This window comes from Hyperoodon ampullatus, assembly GCF_949752795.1.
Source record: "Hyperoodon ampullatus genome assembly, chromosome: 13".
Classification (NCBI taxonomy): Eukaryota; Metazoa; Chordata; class Mammalia; order Artiodactyla; family Ziphiidae; genus Hyperoodon; species Hyperoodon ampullatus.
In genome coordinates, this window is record NC_136926.1 from 85,980,268 (window position 1) to 85,997,405 (window position 17,138).

At 52.3% G+C, this 17,138-nt stretch overlaps 1 protein-coding gene across 1 annotated transcript in view; it reads left to right on the forward strand.

Moving 5' to 3' along the window:
• TSHZ1 (teashirt zinc finger homeobox 1) overlaps window positions 1-16,373 on the forward strand; it is a gene marked incomplete at both ends in the record, with an annotated part of 73,723 nt that extends 57,350 nt beyond the window's left edge. Inside the window, one exon of the mRNA XM_079717308.1 lies at window positions 13,168-16,373. Within this exon, the coding sequence (XP_079573434.1) occupies window positions 13,168-16,373 (3,206 nt within the window). The remainder of the gene's footprint in view (window positions 1-13,167) is intronic.
• Between the last annotated feature and the right edge of the window lie 765 nt (window positions 16,374-17,138).

Here is a 17,138-nt window from a genome sequence, read left to right on the forward strand (position 1 = left end):
TTAAGACAGTGTCTGGTCTGGAGAGAGTGTTCAATAAATATGACCTGTTATTATTCAATGACATTTTAATCCAAAGCATAATGCCGGTCGAGCAGATATTCTGTGGGTATGAAATGTTTACCCAAGAACAAGTAAACTACGTCTTTAAAAATAATAGTATAGGGCTTCCCTGGTGGCGCAGTGGTTGAGAGTCCACCTGCCGATGCAGGGGACACGGGTTCATGCCCCGGTCCGGGAAGATCCCACATGCCGCGGAGCGGCTGGGCCCGTGAGCCATGGCCGCTGAGCCTGCGCGTCCGGAGCCTGTGCTCCGCAACGGGAGAGGCCACAACAGTGAGAGGCCCGCTTACTGCAAAAATAAAATAAAAATAAAAATAAAAATAATAGTATATTATCCGTCCTCTCAAATAACTTTCTAGTGTGCCCAGAATGTGTTCCATTCCGACTTGAGATTGGACTTCAGTGTTGTCATGGAGAAGATGCCTCTGACTGCAGTGGGCCCCCCACCTTTCTACAGAGAATATATTTACATGAATGCCCCTCTTTCCTTTTCAAGCTATGGTTGCAGGGGGTTGAGATCTGTTAGCATCAAACGTCCTTTTTTCTAGGCATCGCTTGGCTTTGCTGATTTCCTCTTTCCAATCCACTCCCACACGGTCGTGCGGATGGGCTTTCGTATGTGCTCTCCCCCTCCGAATAGTTTCTTTCCCCCCTTTTTTTTCTCAATAATTTAAACCTGCCCAGCATTTGTTTCCAAGCAGTTTCATGAACAGAACCAAAGCAGACAGACTGGAAGAGAGAAACACGGAAACCAAGTGAGAAGGTGGAGTTGAGGCTGAGTTTCCTTCAGTTGGGCTCATGGAGAAACGCTTTCCTGGGAGAACAGCTGGAATAGAATTTGTTTTGTTTCTGATGCTCCATGAATGAATATTTTATTTTCAAACCTTTTCCTAGAAACTGTCGAACCTTGTACGTCCTCCAGGACTCCCACCCGCAGCCAGAGCTTCTAGAGGTGTGGTCTCGAGGTTGACTCAGGGCACCTCGTACGTGGACTTCCAGAAGAAATCAAAAGAGGAAATGTCTTTAGACGAACCAGGAATTGTTTCCGTGAGATTTCTAAACAGGAAACAATGACTAGTGTAAGGGCCCCGAGTCTCCCCTAATGACTTGGAGCATCGCTCTAGCCCCTGCTTTGGATCTCAGGGGAAAATAAAGGGAAGAAAGCTTGAGGCTGGAACCCAGACTGTGACTCCAGCCCCTCCTCCATCTTTGTAGCCAGGAGACTGTATCCCCAGCCTCACTTAAGGATGCAGATGAGGAGTGAAATCCATCCACCTGCTGAATTCACATCTCCAGGTGCCCCAGGCATCCCAGGCCCGCAGTTTGCCCGAGCCCCATCTCCAGGTGTTCAATAATGCAGCAGGATTTAGCTGCACCAAAGTGTCACCTGTCTAGGTGAGTCGTGCCCGTGTCTATCTGAAGTGACAGCCATCTTTGAGTACCGGCGTCGTTCACTGACGCGGCTCTCATCATTGGCATCGGGAAGGTAACATTTTCGACAAGGTTGTTTCCTGTTCCCCGGCTTGTTTCCTGCCTCTCCCCCTCCCCCCTCCCTCCTCCCCCCTCCCTCCTCCTCCTCCCTCCTCCCCTCCCCCTCCCTCCTCCCCCTCCCCCTCCCCCCTCCCTCCTCCTCCTCCCTCCTCCCCCCTCCCTCCTCCCCTCCCCCTCCCTCCTCCCCTCCCCCTCCCTCCTCCCCCCCTCCTCCCCCCTCCCCCTCCCCCTCCCCTCCCCGCCCTCTTAGGGCACCTGATCAAAACATCATCGCTGACAAAGCTTTCCTTCTCCAAATTAAATGAGCCCAGCTAGCCCGGCAGTTTTTACACAGAAAGCAAGTGAAATGCCAGTGTGCCAAGTTAATGAATCTGGTAACAGGGAGAACATTATCGAGCCTGGGTAATATGACCTCGCAATGTTCCTTCTCACGCTTCCTGTAAAGAATGTATGGAAGTCGGTTCTGTGCGCGATGCTAACGTCTGTCCTACCCCATCGTGGTAATTTGTATAAGTAATGGAAACAGGTTAAATGCTTCCATTCTGATGTTGCCAGCAGGGATGGAAATGAACATTTCCATGAAATCACCTCGACAGAGCCAAGCGGGGAGGGGGCTGGGACTGATTCATCTCCACTCCCTTTGGTGATGGGAGCCCTAATGAGAATGCTGGAATGTATAGTTTATCAGATAGAAGAGGAAAAGCAGGTAAATCTCGGAGATTAGGATCACGGGACAACCACCAGCACGAGGCGCCGTGGCCTCCCCAGCAGACCTCTGCTAATAACGCGCTCTTTTCGTGCCGAGGGAGGGAGGCAGGGGTGTGGATGGCTGGCGGGGGAGAGGTGAGGAGGGGCCAGCTCTTTTCTCCTCTCTGATGGGCTGCCAGCAAGGGTTATCTTCTGCCAGTAAAACCCCAGGGTGCTCTTAGGACACCTCTTAGACCCCTGTCTCGAAAACTTAGAGGGAGGGAAGACACCTTGCCTTTCTGCATTTCCCTGTCATTATAAACGATCCACTTTTAGAATGGCGTTCTCTCTGCCTGAAACGTCATTTTACTCCCTCCTTGTCCGTGTGAGGAAGAGCCATTTTATTTGAACTGCTAGTGCTGTTTAACCTTCCTCAAAAACTGGAACGCGGGCTTCCCTGGTGGCGCAGTGGTTGAGAGTCCGCCTGCCGATGCGGGGGACACGGGTTCGTGCCCCCGTCCGGGAAGATCCCACATGCCGCGGAGCGGCTGAGCCCGTGAGCCATGGCCGCTGAGCCTGGGCGTCCGGAGCCTGTGCTCCGCAACGGGAGAGGCCACGGCAGTGAGAGGCCCACGTACCGCAAAAAAAAAACAAAAAAAACCTTGGAACTCAATTCCTCTTCCCGAGATATCCTATACCTGTCACCCTGCTTCTAGAAAAATCAGTTTTTCTAGCCAAAGGACTACTCTGTATGCCAAGCGTGCTATAACATCCTTGTAAATTCAAGTGTGTTAATGTGGGTTACTCAACATATTTTCACACTAAAATGCTATATTCATACATTGCATTTTCCAGTATCACTACCTTTCTTCTGTCTCGACGCTATTACTTAAGATCCGAGTCAGTTAAAGATGGAAACATTTAGTCATCTGGCCTGTTATATTAAATGCCAGTATCTGAACGACCCCAAATATCTAAATTTGGGGACATGGCAGGAGCTGAGCATCTTTTATGGAAAGAACACGTTTTTCAGTTTTCACTGGGATGTGTTGTCATCAGGTAGGAACAGGTACGGATGCGTGCCGGTTACCTTGTGTGAGTGGCTATTTTGAGTAAGCAGGTTGGTATCTGCTGGGTGGCAAAGGATAGATTTCAAGCTGGCTTTTAGAAAGCAAATCATGATCAGGAGGAAGCCTTTCTTCTATTGTTGCTCTGCTGTCTCCGTGAGGCACCCACACTTTTGTTCATCTGTCTGAGGAACCCTGGCTCTAATTGCTCAGAGCCAGGGTTACTCAGACTCCGGGGAATTTGGAACTTTTTTACGTTTAGCCATTAAAAACCAAAGACAACTGTCACTTCTCCCCATTCTTCAAATGACTGTTGAATATCAGAGCAAATCTTGTTTTCTTTAAAGAAGCAAAGATATTTTTAAAAAATTTGGGCTGGGAGTTGAGAAAAAGAATCGATCTAATTCGCTGAAGATGCATGTGCCTCATTGTATAATTACAATTTGAGAGGAACGTATTTTTCCAGACAATATGTGTGTATTTACATTGTAAACCACTGGGGCACACGTTGTTGGTGTCAGATTCACCTCTAGCAGGGACCGTATACGTTACCTTCCGTCCACTTGCATCAGAATGCACGGGATTTTATGTGGCTCAGGATGACAGCACACCTTTAGGGACACATTGGCATCCAGAAGGCACGTTTTATGGCAAAACAATATTAACAAGATTTTAAAAAGGTGACGTCTAACTGTAAGATCCAGTTGTCTTGTTCTCATCTCGGGGCTGATGGGATCTATGTGTTTTGTGGTTTTTATGTGCTCACACCTGCACACACTCACACACCCACACCCACGTGGAGGCTGGTGGCTTCTCGCCTGGCCTGTGCTCGTCCTGACGCAGAGGCCGGCACAGCTGCTCTGCGTGTTGTCCCGCTGACGGCAGAACACGCCGCGTGTGCTCACTGTGTCACACTCCACGCCGCGTGCTTGGCTCAGGCAGGGCGGGGGCAGTGACGGCAAAGCTGTTTTGACACAAAAAGAAATCGCAGAAATGAGGATTTGGAGTCTTTGTTTTATTTGATGGGGAGGAATGTCACTTCTTTCTGGAAGTAATTGTAAAAGGAGAATTTCATACCGCAGTCACCATTTCCAGGCTTACTCCCTCATCAGAGTTCCGCAGGGTGTGCAGGTAGGTGAGGGCAGAGGGGAGCTGAGGGTTTTAGCAGAGAAAATGCAACGACGTTGAGTTGACTCTGTTGTCTGGGATTCAGTAGCTGCTCTCATCCAGATCTTTTAGGCTACACAGTTGCATTCATTCACCTCGTGACGTATGTTGTTCTCAGTTTCATCACTAACAGTAAAAATTTCTACAAATATTTGAATGTATTTTGGTGTATTTGTACCCATGTGAATTTTTAGAACACTGTAGCTTCTATTGAAAACGAAAGATCGTGACAAGTAATCACTCTGTCCGAGGTTGGAAGGTTTTACAAGTCTCTCTGTCTCTCTAGCTCTCTGCCTCTGCCTAGGCAAAATTTCCAAAAAAAAAAGCATGTAGGAGAGCAATTAGGAGAATTCACTGGTAACAGTAAGAATAAACCCAATTATTATGATAAGAGAACGGTACTTTCTGATATGATAGTGTGGATGTAACTGATTCAGACGCCATTACTGTTATTAAGGGGATTTCAAGAAAGTCAGGTGCATGTGACCTTGTATTAAGCTTCCAGCCAAGTACAGCATTAATTACGAAGGGGATGCTGGCTCTGGGTGGGTCACATTGGTACATAATTTATATAGACTGTAATATATTTAAAGACAAAAGTTCTCCTAACTTTGTGTTAATAGTTGCTGTGTTGTCGACAACTGCAGGGGTGTGCCCTGCGCTGTTCTCATCCACACCCCAGTCCCCAAAGACTTGATGTTTCCTTCTCTCTTCTTTTATTACCCTGTGCGTTTACGAGAATGGGCTGCTGGATTTGAACTTGGACACACGTGTCTGAGACGTTAGCCCCGCGTGGGGTTCAGTGTCTGCTGAGTTACATTTCTTTATTCTTGTTTCAGCCATTTGAAGAGATATTTCAAGCCCGAATCTCCTCTCCAGATTTCTAAATGTCATCCATCACTCTATCTGACAAAAGTCTTTTCTCGTTTCAAGTGGTAGAAAATACCAGGTCGGAACCTGGTTTGGGACCTAATTGGCTAATATTGGGTTTGTAGACCCAGACTCATCAGACTGTCCTAGTGTGGTGTATATCCCTCCCCAAACCAAGAGGCAATAACCGAAAACATGGATTTCCCCATGCTTGGCATTGGCCATGCATGTCTTGGGGATGGCTGGCTTTTTAATTTGTGGATTGAGAGAACATTTGCATCGTATATTAACACGCAGTTCGTTGGTAGTGAAATAGCTGCGTGTTTTCTTAAGTTCATACAAGAGTTAGTTAGCTTTTGCTCTTCTTCATTTCATTTTAACTTCTCTTTTAATGTTTCAAGATTCTCATATATTTTATCTCTCCTTTTTCCTCCTGGCATTGCTGAAAATCACAGAAAGTTTTCGGTCTTTTTAATTGAGGTTTAAGCCCTTAATTTGTGCTTTCCCACTTAATGTTAAGTTACATTGTTGTAACTGCAGCAAACTCCAGGCCTAAGATTAATACCTGATGCGCTCACTGGGAGGAGTGGGAGGGGCTCCGATAACTTGAAATTGAATTCGGGGTCAGGGAGAAAGGGAAGACCGTTATGTTTATTTTAAGGAAGTTACCTGTGAATTTCTAACTAAACTTAGAATTGGGTAAAAACCATAGGCCATTTTATTTACAGACTCCACAATTCTAAAAAATGGCCTCTGTTGGGTTTTAGGTAAAGAAATAATCGTTACCAATCAGATGGTTTAGCAAACTGGTACGTGAGCGACTGGTGCCAGACAACTAAATTTTGCCAGAGGGATAGAAATATTTTTGCTCTTTCTACATCACAGCAGGAGGGGCCTTTCAGATTTGCGTGGCAGGTTGTCAACCTTTCTGCAAAAAAATTAGAACTTAGTTTCATAAATTAACGTACATCCCACTTGTATGTTGCTGTCCTTTCAGAGTAGCACGGAATGGGCTCTGACCTGGGTCTGCTTTCTCTGCATTTTTTATTTCCTAATATCCTCTTTCACCAAACCCACCTGCTCTCTTTGTAACAGAGGTGAAGTTACTTTACAAGTGATCGATGATAAATTTGGAAGAAAGTGTGTTTTGCAAGATTTTACAATGAATTGAAGCTGTTCATTTATCACCGAGGTGTGTGTAAGCCCCCTTTGTGAATTGTAAATATATTTTGATGTAATGGCCATCTGTTCGTGGGTATCACGTTTGCCAGTCGAAAACCTAGTTTGATATAGCTAAACATGTAATTTGGTATGATTGTATAGTTTCACCAGGTGGCAATACAATAGCCGAGTTTGGTATTTACTGTAAGCCAGTGCCCAAGCAGGGACCAACGACCTGTGCTTTATAGTGGTCACTTTTGAATCTCCCTTTTCCTCATTCACAGCCAGCTCTCAATTGCGTGAGCTAATGAGGAAAAGGGAGCTTAGATAAACAAAGTTCCCCAACCTGATTCTTGTCATTTATTTCCACGGCCCGCCCCCTGGGGCCTGGGGAAGAGCCTAACCAGGAACTGCTCTGTATGAGTTCCCACCTCCCGCTCCTTCCTCTGTGTGGCTGTGATCAGGGAAAGTGTAGGAAGGCAGAGGGGCCTGGGTGATGCAGAAGTTCAAGGGCTAACATCGCGAATAATCCGTCGGCCCAAATCTCACGTCTGGTTGCTACACCGTGACAAGGGCCAGTGAGGGGACCACTTTCCCTGGGACGAGAGCTCATTATTTTGTTCCTCTTGTCCCCATTTATGCAATGTGAGCAATAGTTTGTGAGGCCTGAGGCTGAGCGGGGTGCCCTCTGACGGCCGTGGAAGGACTGCCCATCGTGGGCATTTCCTAGTTCATCTTGAGGGTCTGTCTGCAGGGCGAGATGAGGAGGAGGGGCCAGCAAGCACAGAGGGCGGCTTGGTGATGAGGATGGCGGTCTGCCATTTCCATGAATACTTCCTATAGCCCCACCGTTGGGGAAACAGGCCCGGAGGATGGGGTGAGTGAGTGTATGGGGGTCACCGTGTCTTCATCAGTCTGTCTCTTCTGTAAGTCTGTCCTCAGGTCCCGCTCATGATGGGGGTCTGTCCTTCAACAGGGAGCCACAGCAATGGCCCCATAGCGTGGACCCAACGGGGCGAGCAGGTGAACGCCACCCCTACCCCCTGCACACCTGGGGTCGCTCCTGCACTCGCTGTGTGGGACAGATGTGGCTGAGGGGGGACGTGTCTCGGGTGTGTCCCCTTCCTGATGCTGAAGTGGCAAAAGCAAATGACTCCATCCCCGCCTGGTACTGAAGCCAGGAGTCCAGTGGTCTTGTTTCCAGGCACCATGGGGTCCGGTCTGCGAATTTCCACCTGCACAGCCCTTGTCCGCCTGCCCCAGGCCCAAACTCTTAAAGGGAAGCCCAGTAGATTCTGGATCCTTCTGAGGGCTCTGGTTCCAGGATGTGAGCCCAGTTTTGGAAGATGGGCGAGGTTGGGGGGTAGGCAGGGGGGCTCAGGCACGGCTGTAAAGGAATCCCTCGAACCCGTTAGCATCTGGGGCTCATCATCTGTGTCCTCACGTGGCCACGCACGCTGCCGAGAAGGGTGATATGGACCCGCATCTGGACCGAGGGCCACTGGGAGGGGTGGCGTGCGAGGAGGGAGGGAAGTGCTCGTGGGCGGGCTGCCTGGGGAGGCGGGTGCACTTCCTTCCAACGCTGATTCTACCGGGCCCGGTGCACCCGAGGAAGGGCAGGAAAGCTACTCCGGGGTCAGATGGGCGTCCAGTGGTGGGGACACAAGACAGACGGCCCCCAGCTGCCCCCTAGGTCTGTGTTTCCTCGTGCCCCTTGTAAATTAGAATTGAAAAGTTCACTCATTCAAAAAATAGACACAGTGAGCTAAAAGTACATGGTAGAATAGTAAAGCAGCCAAAGACTATCAGCGTATCGGGATGAATAAAGTGGAGGAGTGTGTGATAAAAGTAGAAATCCTGAAAGTCTAGAAACGGACAGGGACCGTGTTGGTGGAAGGCTAAAGTGATGCAGCACGGTGACCACTGAGCTGGTGGATTGTGGGTATCAGGAGAGGCCTCGCCTCCTGCCCGCCTGTCCGTGGGACCCGGCAGCCCCCTCCCTAGGGGAGGCTGAAGGAGGTGAGGATGCCGGAGCAGGGCTGGGAGGAAGACGGAGGCGGCCTATGTGCGGGCGGACTCTCGGCGCCCCCGAAATTCTGCTACAGGAACCCTAATGCCACCTGCACCCCTTCATTGTTCTCCCCACCTCTTACTTTTTAACATTAAAAAATATAAAAGTAACAACAAGCAAAGCCCTTCCCACATTCCCTCCCCCAGGCTGGGCCCTGCCCTTCCAGGCTCCTTAATTCCCAGTGTCGGGCTAGTGGCTGTTTCCAGCTATTTCATTCCAGAAATGGTGTGAAATGGCTAATCCGTGCTTGTTGAATTGAAAACACCAAAGAAGATTTTGAAAACAGAGATATTTATCAAGAGCCACTTCAGTCAACAAACCCATATATTCATTATCTAGAAAAAAACCACTATTAACATTTTCTAAAAGGATTTTTCCGTTGTACTGTGAATAGGTTTGTCTTCTGCTTTTTCCATTGAATGCCTCTCCCCTTGTCATTAAAACATAGTTTTTTTTTAACGTTTGAATAATATTGCATCTTAGGAATAAACAAAAAATCACCTAACTACCAATTATTGTTGAAGATTTAGGTAGTGGCAAATTTTATATGGAATAATACCATAAAGGACATCTTTGTGCATGAAGCTTATTCTGTATTTTAGGTCACCTTCTGAGGCTATACTTCCAAAAGTAAAATTATTGGGCCAAAGGGTGTCAAAAAATTTCTGTCCTTGTACTCTTTTTTCATTGAGATTCTCTCAATTATAACAGCTTGATGGGCACATAAGAGGTGTCCTAAACACTGATACAGAATTACTTTGGGTCAGGAACTTCCCTGGTGGTCCAGTGGTTAAGACTCTGCACTTCCACTGCAGGGGGTATGGGTTCAATCCCTGGTCAGGGAACTAAGATCCCTGCATGCTGTGCAGCACAGCCAAAAAACAAAAAAGAATTACCTTGGGTCATTAATTCACTCACAAGCATTTGCTCAAAATGTTTGTTGGCATTGAGGTGCTAATGAGACAAAGGAAAGTAACTCGGTCCTGATGGTGGCAGAGTGGATGGACCTCTGGCTGGGAGTCAGGTGACCCGCGTTTGAATCCTTGTTTGTCTCCTCTGGGACCTTGGGGAAGTCGGTCAACTTCTCCAAGACCAGTTTTCTCATCTTCAAAATGGGCATTTTCAGGGATGCTCACTTGAAGCGTTGTGAGGGTTAAAATAGGGTGAAGAAAGAAAATGCCCAGCTCGGGGAGGTAGGCAGGGGTGGCACTCAGCAATTTTAGTTGAATGAGCAAGTTCATGGTTTGTTTATGAGGACAGACAGGTAGACATCTCTTAACGCTTCCGGGAATGAACTCTGGGAGGGGATTAAAAGGCATCATGAAGGAGATGACATCTGAGCCTCCCCTTGAGGACGAGCGTCGTCACCAGATGGAGAAGTGGGTGGGGTGCCCCCTGGGACCAGGGTGCGCGGGGACTGGACATGTGGCAGAGGGAGGGGTCCACGTGGGGATTTGCGCCCCCTGTGCAGCTCGTGGACTCCGACAAGGATTTTAGCTCAGGGGTTGTGGAGGAAGAAAGAGCGTGGCAGGACAGGAGGGCAAGAGGCCCAGCTGGGCGGCGGTTGCACATCTGAGGAGAGGCTGGAGGGTCTGAATTAGGGCAGGGACCCCGCTGGCTATGGAGCTGGACCACGGGAGGCGCTGAGGACAGCCGTTGCTCTTCTGGCGTGGACACTTGTTCGGGGTGATTCAGTACAGCTGAGGCAGGAGACTCCCGGCTCAGGAGGAGGCTGGGGCGGGGGCTGGAGGGGGCAGGGGCAGCCGTGTATCTGCACGATGTTGACTGGGGTGCCTGTGGAACGCCCACGTCGCGATGGACTCCGGTCACAGCAGCTGGGGCCCCTTCTATGTGCCAGACGTGAGGCGGACTCAGGCTACAGGCATCCCAAAGGCCAGCTTCCCCGGACGGGGCGGGAGAGCCGAGGGCCTGCACCCAGTGGCCTCGCAGGTGGACGTGGATCCAGTGCTCGCGGGCGTGCCCTGGAGGAGCCATGGAAGAAGTCAAGCTTGGCTGGAAAGAGGCTGCGGAGGGACCGGGCAAGAGTGACAGGCAGGGCGGGTGGAGGAGCCGGCGGCGCCCTGGCCCCGGAGAGCACGGTGTCACACCCGCAGTGCTCTGGGCAGGGGGGCTGGGGGCCGCGTCCCCGCGGGGATGCTCAGCCTGAGGCAGGGGACGCTGGCGGGTCCCAGGATGCCCCCGGGTCCGCCCTGGGGCTCCCCTCCTTTCTGAACTTGTGCCCCCGCCCTGGCCCTCCCCTGGCTGCCTGCTCACCCAGCTTCGTGTCTCCCCTGGGAGACGAGCTCCAGGAAGGCAGGCACGTTAGGGGTCCCCCTCCAGCTCCTGGAAAACGGGGGACGGGTGTCCAAGGGAGGGAACGGCAGAAACCGGTGACCCTTAGGAGGCCGGGGTTTGCTCTGTGTGGTTCCAGGAGTAACGGTCGCCCTGGGGCTGGGGGTGGCCTGCAGGAGGCGTTTGAGCTCAGCCTGGGGGCCCCCGGGTGCAGGCTGCTCTGTCGGGAGCAGGGTGGGCCCGGGATGCAGCAGGGCCTGATGACCTTCCACTCTGCTGGGACGTGGACATGCACATGGGCAGATGCCAAGCAAGTCACGTCCGTGCGGTTCCAGGCCCTGAGATGCCGCCCGCAGAGTGAGGACCGGTGGGTGACAAACACACCCCGGAGGTACGGCAGCGAGTCCCCCGCGACGGCGTGGGACTCACGGGCTGTAATTCCCTGACTCGTGAGTGGACTCTGATGCAGTTCTGCCTTCTGTTGGGAAACACCGTGGACACGCGTGCCTGGGTCGCTCGATGCTCCCACCCAGGCGTGGGGACGGCCGCGAGGGGAAGCGGGGTGGGGCAGGGATGCTGAAGGGCCCCGTGGAGCAGCTGTCACTCGCCACATGTTCACTTGTGCTCACGAGCGACCGTGCCTGGAGCTCTCGGCGTGCGGACGCAGACCCTCCCGTGTGCCTCCCTCCTGCCCGCGTCCACCCTCTGGGCAGCCACCTCCTTCTCTGTCTCTCCATCACTGTGCCTGAAAACGCGGTGCTCTCTGCCACGTTCCCTTGGGGTCTGGTGCTGATAACGTGATAATGAGTGATTCTACTTAATGAGACACCCTCTCAGGTCATATCAGTGCATTTTAATAGGGCCTTTCTGGAAATATCTTAACCCCAAATTTCCCAGGTAGTTGACGGAACACTAGTTGTTCCCTCAAAAAAAAAAAAAAAAAAGGGAAAAAGAAGTAAAAGTATGCTTTGGTCAAATCAGTTAAGAGGTGCAGGCGATTATGTCCCCTTGGGGATTGACAACATCTGTCACATAGTAAAGGATCTACAATGTGCTGCAGGAAAAGGTCAGATTCCATCTAGTGATTTACACACCGTCCATCCCTCCCATTCTTGGGACAGCTGTCAGTATCCTGAGTTTTTCTGGGAAATGCCGCCTTCACCCTGAGAAGTCACCCTCTGTGCAGCTGTGGCCTGTAGCAGGCCACTGTAGCGTATACTATAGGCCTTGTTAAGAATAAAATTTTTTTTATCGTGCCAAAATATTCGTAACATAAAAGTTACCATTTTAATCATTTTTAAGTGCACGGTTCAGTGGTATTAAGTACATTCACCCTGTTATGCAACAATACCCACCGTACATCTCCAGAACTTTTCGTCTTCCCAGATTGAAACTCTGAACCCATTATACACCAACTTCCCATTCCTCCCTCTCCCCCAGCCCCTGGAAACCACTGTGCTACTTCCTGTCTCTATAAGCCTCACTACTCTAGGTGTCTCACATAAGGGGACTCCTACAGTGTTTGTCTTTTTGCGTCTGGCTTATTTCACTGAGCATAGTGCCCTCAGGGTTCATCCATGCCATAGCATGTGTCAGAATTTCCCTCCTTTTAAAGGCTGAATACTATTCCATTGTTTGTATAAACCACATTTTGTTCACCCATTCATCCATCAACAGACATTTAGGTTGTTTCCACCTTCTGGCTCTTGTGAATAATGCTGCTTTGTACAAACGTGGCTCTTTGACCCCTGTCGGATGTCACCTGTGGGAGACTTCTGCTCCATCCAGGCAGGGGGGCGCTGGTGGTGCTACGTTGCTTTCTCCTTTTTAGTGGAGACCAGAGTATTTTTATCGCTTGCCATTGAGAAGCGTTTTTATTTACGGAAGCCATAGAATACTGTCTGTGTATTATCTTGCCCTAGAAGATGACAACCAGGTCCCCCCCCGCCATGGGGAGGCACAAGGGACCCCCGCTGCTTACGAAAAGAGGAGCCTGCATGAGGAAGGGCAGGGGTCCCCTCCCTCCCCACCCAGCTGTGACGGCCACACTGACATCTTCAAGAAGAGGGCAGACACTGCCGTTCCGTCGGAATGTATTCACTTAGGAGGGGGGATTGTCTTGGTGGAAACCTATTTCCTGCCGTCGAGCTGCAGAAGAGGTAGATATATAAAGGGGAGGTAGCCTTGTAGCCTGGGAGCTCGGCTGAGAAACATCTTTTTAAAGATCATCTCACTGCTGGGGAGGCCGCGTCCTTGGAGATGATTTACGTCTCCTCACGGTGTTTCATTTTTCTCTCCTAGCTTACGTTCCCGAGGAAGAACTGAAGGCAGCAGAAATAGATGAAGAAAACGTGGAGGAGGATGGGCTGCCTTTGGACGTTCAGGGAAGCGACTTCGTGTGCAGTGAGGACGCGGAGCTCCAGGAGGCCCAGAGCTACCAGAACTCCCCCGTCAGCACCGCGACTAATCAGGACGCGGGCTACGGGTCCCCGTTCAGCGAAAACAGCGACCAGCCAGCCCATTTCAAGAGCACTTCCTCCAAGGAAGAGAAAGAGGAGCCCCAGGGCCGGGAGGGCGTCTCCTACCCCCAGGACAGCTTGGCCCAGATCAAGGCCGTGTATGCAAACCTGTTCTCGGGGTCCTGCTGGTCCAGCTTGGCTCTGGATCTGAAGAAGTCCGGCTCGACCACCAGCAACAGCGATGCCGGCCAGAAGGAGGGCTCCACCCCCGCCGCCACGCCCCCCACCAGTACCGCGGGCGCCACCGGGACCACGGCGAGCACCCCCAGCTCGGGCTCCAGCTCCGGCACCGGCACCAGCACCAGCGCCAGCGGCGGCTCCGGCTATGACTGGCACCAGGCCGCCCTGGCCAAGACGCTGCAGCAGACGTCCTCGTACGGGCTGCTGCCCGAGCCCAGCCTCTTCAGCACCGTGCAGCTCTACCGGCAGAACAACAAGCTGTACGGCTCCGTGTTCACGGGCGCCAGCAAGTTCCGCTGCAAAGACTGCAGCGCCGCGTACGACACGCTGGTGGAGCTGACGGTGCACATGAATGAGACGGGGCACTACCGCGACGACAACAGGGACAAGGACTCCGAGAAGACCAAGCGGTGGTCCAAGCCCAGGAAGCGCTCCCTGATGGAGATGGAAGGGAAGGAGGACGCCCAGAAGGTGCTCAAGTGCATGTACTGTGGCCACTCCTTCGAGTCCCTGCAGGACCTGAGCGTGCACATGATCAAGACAAAGCATTACCAGAAAGTGCCTCTCAAGGAGCCGGTGCCGGCCATCACCAAGCTGGTCCCTTCCACCAAAAAGCGGGCGCTGCAGGACTTGGCGCCCCCCTGCTCCCCCGAACCGGCGGGCGTCACGGCCGAAGTGGCGCCGAGCGAGTCAGCCAAGGACCAGAAGTCGGCCAACCCGTACGTGACGCCCAACAACCGCTACGGCTACCAGAACGGGGCCAGCTACACCTGGCAGTTCGAGGCCCGCAAGGCCCAGATCCTCAAGTGCATGGAGTGCGGCAGCTCCCACGACACCCTGCAGCAGCTCACCGCCCACATGATGGTCACCGGCCACTTCTTGAAAGTGACCACCTCTGCCTCCAAGAAAGGGAAGCAGCTGGTGCTGGACCCCATGGTGGAGGAGAAGATCCAGTCCATTCCCCTGCCCCCCACCACGCACACGCGGCTGCCCGCCGCCCACGTCAAGAAGCAGCCCGACTCTCCCTCGGGGTCCGCGACCTCGGAGGAGAAGAAGGAGCCCGAGAAGGAGAAGGCGCTGCCGGCGGTGGCCGGGGACGCAGACAAGCAGATCAAGGAGGAGGGCGAGGACGCCTCCGACAAGTTCGAGCCCACCACCCTCTACCAGTACCTCCGCGAGGAGGACCTGGACGACAGCCCCAGGGGCGGGGTGGACATCCTGAAGTCCCTGGAGAACACGGTCTCCACGGCCATCAGCAAAGCCCAGAACGGCGCGCCCTCGTGGGGCGGCTACCCCAGCATCCACGCCGCCTACCAGCTGCCGGGCACCGTGAAGCCGCTAGTGGCCGTGCAGAGCGCGCAGATGCAGCCGTCCTACGCCAGCAACGTGAAGTCGCTGTCCTCGGAGCACAGCGCGCTCCTGCACTCCCCGGGGAGCCTCACACCGCCGCCCCACAAGAGCAACGTGTCGGCCATGGAGGAGCTGGTGGAGAAGGTCACAGGCAAGGTCAGCATGAAGAAGGAGGAGAGGCCGGCGGAGAAGGAGAAGGGCTCGCCGGCCAAGGCCGCGTCCCCCGCGGCCAAGGAGAATAAAGACTTCCCCAGGGCCGAGGACCTTGGCAGCGGCGGCGGCGGCAGGCCCCAGCAGAAGAAGGTCCCCGAAACCGATGCGGGGAAGACCAAGAAGGAGGGCGCAGTGGACGCCCACACCCCGAACGGCACGGAGCCCCTCAAGGCCAAAGTCACCAACGGCTGTAACAACCTGGGCATCATCACGGACCACTCGCCCGAGCCCTCCTTCATCAACCCGCTGAGCGCCCTGCAGTCCATCATGAACACCCACCTGGGCAAAGTGTCCAGGCCCGTGAGCCCCTCGCTGGACCCGCTGGCCATGCTCTACAAGATCAGCACCAGCATGCTGGACAAGCCGGCCTTCCCCGCCCCGCCCGCCAAGCCGCCCGGCACCCTGGACCGCTACTACTACGAGAACAGCGACCAGCCCATCGACCTGACCAAGTCCAAGAGCAAGCCCCTGGCCCCGGGCGCCGCCGACGGCATGTCCTCGCCGCTCCGGGAGAGTGCGCTCATGGACATCTCGGACATGGTGAAGAACCTCACGGGCCGGCTGACCCCCAAGTCCTCCACGCCCTCCACCGTGTCAGAGAAGTCGGACGCCGACGGCAGCAGCTTCGAGGAGGCGGTGGACGAGCTGTCGCCCGTCCACAAGAGGAAAGGGCGACAGTCCAACTGGAATCCGCAGCACCTGCTCATCCTGCAGGCCCAGTTCGCCTCGAGCCTGCGGGAGACCCCGGAGGGTAAGTACATCATGTCGGACCTGGGCCCTCAGGAGCGGGTGCACATCTCCAAGTTCACCGGGCTCTCCATGACCACCATCAGCCACTGGCTGGCCAACGTCAAATACCAGTTGCGGAGGACAGGGGGGACCAAGTTCCTGAAGAACCTGGACACAGGGCATCCTGTTTTCTTTTGCAACGATTGTGCCTCTCAGTTCAGAACTGCTTCCACGTACATCAGTCATCTAGAGACACACTTAGGCTTCAGCTTGAAGGATCTCTCCAAGCTGCCACTAAATCAGATTCAAGAACAGCAGAATGTTTCCAAAGTCCTGGCGAACAAAGCGTTGGGCCCGGTGGCAGCCGCCGAGGACGATCTGGGCTCCACATTCCAGTGCAAGCTCTGCAACCGGACTTTCGCGAGCAAGCACGCAGTCAAACTGCACCTTAGTAAGACCCACGGCAAGTCCCCTGAGGACCACCTGATCTACGTGACGGAGCTGGAGAAACAGTAGCCCTGGGTCCGTGCGCGGGCCCGTGGCACATTGCACTAAACGTCGTCATACTGCACTAGGCCTGGCCTGAGCCTCCAAAATCAGCCTGCCCTTTGTTGCTGACTGCCTGTCTGGACCTTGGTTTTTCTTACACATATTTTGTAGTTATATTTATATGCTCTTCGTCCGATTGTGCATGTTCCTTTTCTTTTTCCGTGAGTCAAAGTCTGACCTTTATTTTCAACATCTGTTCTCGATGTTCAGCTCTCTTTTGTAGGAAATAGTGGGGCACACTACTCAGAGACATTTATTTAGCAGGAAAGAAAGACACAAATAACAATGAGAAAAGACGTCCTAAAATTACAAAGTTGCCATGACAATAAAGGTCGTAGAACCTCCTAGTGTCAGATTTAACCCTTTGAGGACTGTAATCGCATTTCTGTGCCTTTCACTCAAAAAAAAAAAAAAAAAAAGAAAAAAGAAAAAAAAAGGCTTAAAGGCATTTCATTCAGATCAAAAGCTGTGTCAGACACAAAACTTATTTAATAATTAAAAAACGAGCTTTTATATGCAGAACTGGTTTGTGAAGGAAGCATGCATGCAGCTGTTGGAAAATAGAAAGTTGTCTAGGACTTGGGGTTAGGAAGCCACAACTTCACATGTTTAAAACAAACAAACAAACAAAAACAAAACAAAAACTAACAGCAGCGACAACAAACACCCCAGTTGCCACTATGCCCAAACCCTCTGGATGCTGAAAAAATGCCACTTTTGGCAGAAAAAAAA